Source organism: Macrotis lagotis, chromosome 8, assembly GCF_037893015.1.
Source record: "Macrotis lagotis isolate mMagLag1 chromosome 8, bilby.v1.9.chrom.fasta, whole genome shotgun sequence".
Classification (NCBI taxonomy): domain Eukaryota; kingdom Metazoa; phylum Chordata; class Mammalia; order Peramelemorphia; family Peramelidae; genus Macrotis; species Macrotis lagotis.
In genome coordinates, this window is record NC_133665.1 from 141,617,603 (window position 1) to 141,627,266 (window position 9,664).

At 40.0% G+C, this 9,664-nt stretch overlaps 1 protein-coding gene across 7 annotated transcripts in view; it reads right to left on the minus strand.

Annotated features, from left to right (window-relative positions):
- Positions 1–4,123: 4,123 nt before the first annotated feature.
- HRH1 (histamine receptor H1) overlaps positions 4,124–9,664 on the minus strand; it is a 105,775-nt gene continuing 100,234 nt past the window's right edge. For 6 of the 7 annotated variants that reach the window (XM_074198562.1, XM_074198561.1, XM_074198564.1 and 3 more), the window contains one exon: positions 4,124–8,977. In XM_074198562.1, the coding sequence (XP_074054663.1) occupies positions 7,453–8,977 (1,525 nt within the window). In that variant the 3' untranslated portion in view covers positions 4,124–7,452. Of the gene's footprint in view, positions 8,978–9,107; positions 9,614–9,664 lie in introns of those variants that run through there. The other variant, XM_074198566.1, reaches the window with a different exon arrangement.

Below are 9,664 nucleotides of genomic sequence, written 5' to 3' on the forward strand. Positions count from 1 at the left end.
TTGGGTGGACCTTGTACTGCCAATTGACAACTGAATGAGAGCCGGTTGTGCTGTTCCCAAATTATACAATAGAAGGACGAATGCTTCAGTTGTACTGCCAAGGAAGGAAAAAATAGATGGAAGGTTTATTGTGTGCATAATGACAAAATTACTATTTAGTGGCCTCCTGGGGTTTTGAACAAAGTTGTGTATTATTTAACAAGAGTCTGCTGTTTCCTCCCTCAACACATGTCTTGTGATAATATGGGGCAATGAAGAGTGGTGAGAACATGATTTCAAATTCCTGCTCTGCCACTTACCACCTAGTTATCTAACCTTGATCTATCCAGTAGCTAGGTGGTAAACCTTACACCCCTCCACACACCCTACTTTCCATGGCCTACTGGCGTTGCCCTAAATATGGTACTCTCATCTCCTCCATTTGTACTAGATGATCCAGACCTGATTTGCTTTGCTTTCTCATTTCTGCTTCTTCTTATAATGATGGTCTATACAGCCCTCATGGATCATGCATTCTGGCACCACATTCTCAAGGGTGAGTCTATATCTCCCCATTAGAGTATAGGAGTACTTTTCTGCATTGCCATTGTCTCTGTCTGTGTTGTGGGATCAGTTGTGTTCTCTCCATTTGTAAGAAATAGAAATAGCAAGATTTGGCTATGTGGGTCAAATGAGAGAAAAGAATCAAGAATATTATTGAGATTGTGAACCTGGGCAAGTTCAAAGAGGAGAATTTTAATTGAAGGGGAGCATTGGGACCAGTGGGGCCCATAGAACAACTTAACATTAAGTTTTATGAAGGGTTATTTAATTCAAAGGTATAGCAAGAACAAATATTTCTCTTTCCAAATCTTGGGGCCATGCTCCTCTCTATACCACCTCCACCTTGGACTGGTGGGAAGTAGGCTCAAATGTGCTAAGTTCCTAGTTTTGATTCCACCAATCTCATGTCCAAAGGCAGTATCACTGTCTGAATGAATTCTTCTTTCTGTTTCCAGTAGGTTAGGAATCCAGGAGTCCTTACGAAGATCACTCCTTGCTCCTTGAGGCATCAATTCTGAGATGACTGTAAGACCAAGTTTAGATTCTAACTCCTGGATTCCTATATATTGTTCTCCCAATCTTATGAAACTTCCAAGTTTTGAAAACTCAACTCCTTTTACTGAATGCCAAGAAGTCATGGAGCTCCTTCAGAAGGAAATGAGGTGAAGAGGCAACTAATGCTTACTCAGGCCTTTTTGAAGTCACTAAGGATGGCAGTTACATAGTCAAACATGATTAGTCAACCTGGACCAGTTAGAGAATGCCAATTCATGCTTCATAGTGCCTCCAAAATATTTCTCTTATATGGGTCTACTGGACCTCTAACTTCTGGATGGCCAGAGCTGAACAGAGTAGGTTAGAGATAGGAAAATGAGGAATCCAACAGAAGTTTAATTTAAAAACGAGGGAAGCAAGCAAGGAGGGAAATTAGACACATATGTGCCTATCCCTACGGAAGGTCCCGAGACAGCATGGGGAGATCTCAATACTTATACCAGTAGTTACACAATGAACTGTAGCCCTGACAATGAGACAATGAGACGAATTTGATTCATAGCAGGGCTTCATGAGCAGAACATAGGTTCTGAGCTCAGAGAATACTTGGGGCTAGTCAAAGCAATACAAAAATTGTGTGATTTTGCCAGAGGCTGAGATCATCCAGAGGGTGAATGTAAAGGACTGTTATGTCAAATTCAGGATTTACTTGATTGTTTGACCTTAACTCTGGAAGACAGGGTGTTTCCTAATAACTTGACACATGACTATCCTAGAATTTTTCCAGGATCCTCATGAAGGGAAGTTGTATCAACTGAGTAAATTGATGGGGTCAGACCCCTATTACATTCCTTCATTTCCCTGATCTTCTTCACGACTCACCTCAAACCCGACTTTACTTTAGGAGATCTTTTCTGGTCCCCTCAGAGTACCTTCCATCCATTCTGTACATATCTTGTACCTAGGAAGTTGTATACATATTATCTCTTCCATTAGAATGTAAGCATCCTGAGGGCAGGGAGTGTGTTTTTTTTTTTACATTTATTTGTATTTCCAGTGCTTGGCACAATGCCTAGTTCTTAGAAAATACTTAATTTATGTTTATTGACTCCCAATGTGACTCAGAGCAAATTATATAAGAGTTCTGATCCATAATTGGATTAAAATGCCTTCTAGTTTCAAACCAATTATTCTATGATGACAGATGAATTCTCAACCTCTGTTTGGGCAGCAATCTAAACTAAGGAAGTTCCCTTTTCTCAAAGTATATGACTCCTTATAGGAAAGTTCAGTTAATCACTGTATAAAACATTGTACCAATTCCTAGGAGGATAGCCTGCTTGGAAGAAGAGCCTCATTTTTTTTTAGGGTTTTTTTGCAAGGCAAATGGGGTTAAGTGGTTTGTCCAAGGCCATACAGCTAGGTCATTATTAAATGTCTGAGACCAGATTTGAACCTGGGTACTCCTGACTCCAGGGCCACTACGCCACCTAGCTGCCCCTAGAAGAGTCTCATTTTAAGAGAAAATTTTAATTATATTCAAAATTTGAATTAAATATTTGTTAAGTAACTGCTACTAGCTCCAATGGAGCCTTTGATTTTAATGGCTCTGTTGAATCTTCTGAACTCATCTACCTTGGAGTAATCATCCATCTAAAATAAAGAATAAATTTAAAAAAAGGCAGAGGTTCCATGTGCTTAAAAATACTTGATGGTTGAAAGGAAGATAGGGCAGTCACCCTTCTTTACTCCACTTTAACCATTCATAGACTTCTTTAACTCACTTATTACCAAGAAGGAAAAGATCCTGAAAGATTAGAAAGTTGTTTTTTTGTTGTTGTTCAGGAAATCTTCCATCATCTGCCTTCTTAATATGTAGACAGTTAGAAAACATGACCAGTCACTCTTGGCTAGAAATGGGTTATCAATGGGATCCAAGCAGGAAATTTCTTTTTATGCTCTGAACCTCCCATCAGGAAGGGCAAGACAATCATGGGTCCAGTTTGGCCAGTTCCTTCCATTATGGAGAGTGTAGTATATAAAGACATGGTTTAAAGTCAGAAGACCAGGATCCTGGGTCCCAGCCCTGTCACTCAGTTTCTGTGCCATCTTGGGCAAATCCCCTCCCACTCTGAGTCTTAATTTCTTCCTCTGTAAAATGGATTTTCCCTCTAGAAGAGCTCCATGGCACTTTTTCATTTATGACATTTATTGCATCTAAATAACTTTGTACCTTTGGGAATCAGTGTGTCTGACCCTCAAAATAGCCCCCCTGGGCAACAGGCAGACTAGAAAGGACCACAGGAATTGAATACAGAAGGAGGAAGGACTTGGATTGTATGCTCTTGGGGTGGGGGGTATAAAGCTGCAGTTCCATAAATGGCCTGATCTTAGAAGGGGGCAGCAGCTACCCATCAATTGGCAGAGACAGAGCAAAAGAAGCAAGTGAAGGGTTCCTGGCTGGGAGCATCTTTGTGTGAAGTCTCTGATTGAACTTGGCCCCATTTCTTTTCCTCTCATATCCTGTCTGTGAACTTTGTAATTAAGTTTTCTACCCATGCAAAAATTGCCAAATTCTTCTTTTCCAGTGTACAGTGTGAGAGTAATTTAGCCAAGAGTCAAGGCAATGGTCTTTACACTTATTCTCTCTGCCTGTCTGAGCCTAGGAACCAGGCCACCATTTTTGGCTAGGAAAGAACAACTTGCCAGATGTGCTCTGCCCAGGGGAACCTCTGGAAGCCTAATGGTCTTGAATCTCTGGCCAGTCACTTTCTTACACATATTCCTATTTCTACTTTGGAAATGGTCAGTCTTTCCAAACTCCCCTCTTCTGCAGAAGAAAATAGAACACCAGAATTAGAGAATATCACCCTGAGAAGGAGGGAAAAGTGGGAAAATCCCTGTATATTTGTTTTATACATAGATAATATAAACTGTATGTGCATAGGTTTGTTTATGTATGATATAAATGTGTTTCATGGTACCACAACATATGTGTGCATGTATATATATTTATACATATAATACATAATTACAAATTATAATTATATATACATATGCACAGTAGATTCTTAATAACAGCTTGTTGAACAGATGGACAATGATTGAATGTACTTTTGTATGCTCCTAAGATCCTGGGAATTGGAGACTTTTTTGGAAGACCATTGATACCCTAGGAAATGGCATACTATACCATCCAGAGTGAGGTATTGGGGTTCTTAGACTTCCCCAATTTGGGGGGAAGTACATTTGGGGATGGACACAAAAGAAAACAGAGTAGAAGTGAGAGGTTTTTTTTTTTAATAAAAAATAATGCATTTTTTTAAATGACTTTACAAATGAAACCAGACATAAATCCTGTACAATATGGCAGTGCACTCTGGGGTTTCTCAGAAGAACAAGGTAGACTTCACTAAACATCAATAAATAAATAGGCATTGTAACATGACAGCTCAAACTTCATATTAAAACTATAAGCACTGCATCATAAGCATCTAAGCACAGACACAAGAAACAAAACACCAGATTTTATAGATGATTCCTGATTTCAGTGTGTATTTTACATCATTCCATGAGCTTTCTGATGATAAATCACATCTAGATGGTGGGGGAAGAAGGGATATTCTGGCCCTGTGAGACCATCAGTTATAGGTAACTCTCACTATGGAAACCTCATTGCATTGATGCAGATCAGTGAATTGTTTTATGGAATACTGAAAGATTAAGCTATTTGCAAAGTTTCACACACCCACTATCTATCAGAGGCTGGACTTGAACTTAGATTTTCCTTCCAGGTTGGCTCTCAATTCATACTCCATTCTGCACCTTGGTAAAAACTCTAAGAAAAGTCATAGTATCATAGATTTAGAGCTATAAAGAATTTTGGAGATTAGCTAGTTTAAACCCCTCTTCACTTCTTCTTACAGATGAGGAAACTGAGGCTGAGAGAGAGTAAATGGCTTTCTTATGGTCAGCTAATAATGCTTTATCTTTTCTTTTCTTTTTTCTTTTTGTTTTTTGTTTTTTGCAAGGCAATGGGGTTAAGTGGCTTGCCCAAGGCCACACAGCTAGGTAATTATTAAGTGTCTGAGGCCGGATTTGAACTCAGGTACTCCTGACTCTAGGGCTGGTGCTCTATCCACTGTGCCATCTAGCTGCCCCCTTATCTTTTATTTTCAAAAAAGACTATGACATCAAGGAGGTAATTCCATGACAAGCACAGGAATTGGATTTGAGTGAGGCGGTCAACCAGCCTCACTTTTTCCTCCAGAGTCATCTGGGTCTAGTCACCAGTTATAGATCAGGATGACTAGAGATGGTCCTGGATGTGAGGCAATCAGGGTAAAGTGACACAGTTAATAATAATAAGGTCACACAGTTAATTAGAGTCAAGAGTCTGAGGCCAAATTCAAACTTCCATCCTCTTGAATCCAAGACCAGTGCTCTATCCACTGTACCACCTAGCTGTTTCAGTCAGCTAAATGATATAGAGGATTGAGTATCAGACTTCAAGAGAAGTTCTGAATTCAGATTTTGCTTCAACCAATTACTACTAGTATGATCTTAATTAAATCACCTCTCTAAGGTTTAGCCTCAGCTATAAAATGAGAATGACAGCATCTACCTTGTTTTAAGGATGGCAAGAGATAACCTATAAATTGCTTTGCAAACCTTAAAGTACAATATGAATGGTAGCTAGTTATTAAATAAAAACTCAGCCACTTTATCTCTCTTGTGTATAGTCATTGCTTTACTGGAATGATGGATTATATTTCAGTCTGGGATCTGTGACTTTGGGCAAGTCATTTTTACCAATGTAGGCTCAGTTTTATCATCTGTAAAATGAAGGGATTGGATTAGATAATCAATGTTCTTTTCAGTTCCAAATCTCCAATTCTATGTTTCTGTGTGTGAGGCATTGCTACAAAACTAATTCTCCGCTACAGGCATTTCTAGACTGCTCATGGTTCTCCAGCTTCTCTGGCTCCCTTTTAAGTTCCAGCTAAAATTCTACCTTTTACACAGAAAACCTTTTCCAATCCCTATCACCTCTAATATCATCCTTCTGTTGAATAGCTCTTCTCCATAGCTTGATTCTATTTGGGAAGACCCTATGTAGATTTATAGATTATTAGATGGTGAGCAGGGATTGTCACATGCCTTTCTTTGAATCCCCAGCACTTAGCTCATTGACCAATTCACTGACTAACTGAAAGGAATATAGTATAAAATAGGGGTTTTGTGGTTATTGTTTTAACAAATAGACTAGCACTAATATACTCAAAGACATTGTTGTCTTCATTAAAGTATCTTCTTGGGAGGTCACACACCTATTGCAGTGAGACTACCATTGTTCAATATATCATCGAGACTCATCTCGAATCCCTTTTGAGCTGCTGGTACTTTGGGATCCCTTCAAGGGTGACAGATCTTCATTCTTTGAGAGGCAGGATGATTGGTAGAGTAGACATCGTGCTGGACTTTGAGGTCGGGAAGACTGAAATTCAAATTCTGCTTCTGATATTTTAAAGCTGTATGACCTTTGACAAGTCATTTAACTTCAGATTTCTCATGTGTAAAAAGGAAATTATAATGCCTTCAGTACCTTTCCCAAAGATATATTGTGAGATAGTATAAGTAAAAGTGTTCTTTAGAGGACTAAAGAACCATCAATTATTATTATTATTATCCTTAGAGGGTAGATTTTATTTTTGAAAACAGTCAAAAACCATTTGGAGTCAATTCTGGAACCAAGTTGGGGAATCCTGGTACTTTACAAAGGGAAGGGGTGAATATAGGGTGAGAAGATTGAAAGTTACATATGGTATTAAAGTAACATCACTAATTTGAAAAAAAAATTTTTTGCCTTGGGTTATAAACTAGTAAAAGAGGGCTATAGATTCCAAGCTGGAAGGGATCTTAGAGGTCATCCAGCAACTCTCCAAGGGAAGTCCTTAAATTGTCCGAGCAATCGATTGATCACTGCCTTTTCAGGAAATATGTATCGCCTCCCCAGGTGATAAGAAATTCTCATGCATTTATACAAGTTTCAGTATGTTTGTAGAAAACTCAGTGAGTTTGAACCCACAGAAGCCAAGACATTTAATCCACCTCCCAAATATCAGAGTCATAGTCAGAAGTTCTGAAGGAGTCATGAGCCCAGCCTGGGCTTTACTTTGAAATGCTTGAGCTTTTAAATCTCTCTGTTTTCAATTTTATTACAGGTCAAGTTCAACCATTCATCTGCTCTATCTCCATTGAGGAAAAAGGATTTCCAAGACTTCTAGTCATGCACCTCCTCTTGAAACCATGGTACTGTGGGTACTGTGGAAATCCAAGCAGTCCTTTTACCCTCATTTATTTCTTCCTTTGAGGTCATTTTCATCTATACATCCCACTCCTGAAGTTTTTTTTTTAAGAGCGAATGTGGAAAATCTTTTTGAAAGCCTTCTTGAAGTTCTCATTGCAGAGGGGGTAGATGAGGGGGTTCAGGGTAGAGTTGATGTAGCCCAACCATATGGTGAACATCTGGATTTGTTCATTGCAGCATTCTGCACAATAAGCAATGACCATGAAAAAGATGAAGTATGGGATCCAGCAGAGAATGAAGGCTGCCATGATGCAGCCTAGCTGTTTGGCAGCTTTCCGCTCCCGGTTCATGTGCAAACTCTTTATGTATTGCTTGGAATGGGAGCGTAGCCTCTTCCAAGTGAATGTCAGATAGTCCAGGCCAAAGTTTGCTTTGGTCTTGCCTTGGTCTTCAACAGACATGACTGTGGCTGATCCAGTAATATCACTGGAGTCTATTGGGTGGGAAGGTGCCTCTGTAAATATGGTCTCCTCAGATGTCTCACTGGCATATTGAGTTGCTGGGGACAGCTCCTTGGAGTCTGGTTGGCTCTGCTGGATGGCCATGTATCTACCAGTCTCATCCATCCCAGGCTGAGTCTGTGCAATGTTAATAGGTAAGTAGTGCTCTTTGACCACCACTTCCTCATCCTCTTGGTCAAAATCTTTAGGGGTTATCTTCTCTGGAGGCAACTCCTTTGCTGGATCTTGGACCTTCATGGGGTTGCTGTTACTAATGTGATAATAGGTGACTTCTGGCTTCATTTTCAAAGGCTCCAGGTTAGCATCTTTCCCCTGTTTTGGGAGGCAGATCTTGTGTTTTTTGTGACTCACATGGCCTTCTGAGAAAGATGGGAGGGACCCATTGATGAATTCTCGGTGCTGGCAATGTTGCCGAACAGCTCTGTAAATCTTGGAATAGAACCAGAGCATCAGCAAGGTGGGAAGGTAGAAGTTGATGATGGCAGTCATCACCTTGAACCAAGTGACCTTGTAGAAGGCTGTCTCACACTTGCCCTCAGTGGACTCGGAATTCTTTGAATCATCTGGCCAAAAGCTTTTCCATCCCAGAATAGGGATGATCCACAGGGAAGCCAGGAACCAGGTGGCCAAAATGGTGATTGTTGCTCTGGTCTTGGTGCGATACCGTAGGTACTTGAGGGGCTGTTGGATTGAGCGATAGCGGTCAATGCACAGAATAAAGACACTAAAGATGGAGGCAGTGCTTGCCACATAGTCCATGGAGAGCCAGAAGAGACAGAGGGGCTGGTCTAAGCGTTTGAGGAGATACACAATATTCAAGGGCATGACAGCGGCACCCACGATCAGATCAGCTATGGAGAGGCTGACTATGTAAAGATTGCCCACAGTGTGAAGTTTCTTTTCTGTCCTCACTGCATAGAGCACTAGGAGGTTAAGCCCCACTGTGACCAGGGAGATACTGCTCAGTACCACCACCAAGGGCACCAAATGGGATTTATTAGTATCCTCATCTGTTCTGTTGCCCTCACACATGGTTTCTTCTTGTAAACAGGAGGATGTAGGAGGGGTCATGAGCACTAGAGAAAGCTCTCCGTGTCCTGATGACTTCCTGGAAGAAAAGAGAGAGTGATGTCAATAAGTGCTTTGGGTGCCAATTTTCAGTATGGTGCAGCTGAAGAAGTCGGATTTACATCTGCTCCTTGGGCATTACCATCTGCTTTGATGGAAAGAGGACCTACCTTGAACAAAGAGAATCTATAACTGAAGGATATCTGGTTCTGGCTCTGCCTTGGAGAAATCTTTAGTTTCCTCAGCTATAAAATGAAGAGGAAGGGGAAGAGGAAATAAATGCTTCTATAGAATATACAATTTTAGAAATGATATTGATTATCTCATTTGAAGAAATTGGATTAGATCAGGGTTGTTCTAACACCAACATCAACAACAACAATCAACAGGATTATTTCAGGGCGTCCAGGAATCTGGATGGGAAAAAATTACATCTTTATATTTGGCTAATCTTCAATTGAAATTTAATTTGAAATTTCACTGGATTATTTAAAGACATGATTCTGAAAAGGGGTCCATTGTCAAAGTGGTCTATGGCAAAAAATTGATTAAAAACCCTGGTCCAGATGATTTCTTAGATTTTTGCGATGATTTTCCTCTTTTCTTTATAACTATTCTTTAGCTGACTTCTCTTTTAAAATTTAAACTTTTTAAGTTATTAAAAAACTTAACTTTTTGCCCTTAAATATAGGCATCTCATGCTGCTTGCTATGATTGCTATGCTGTG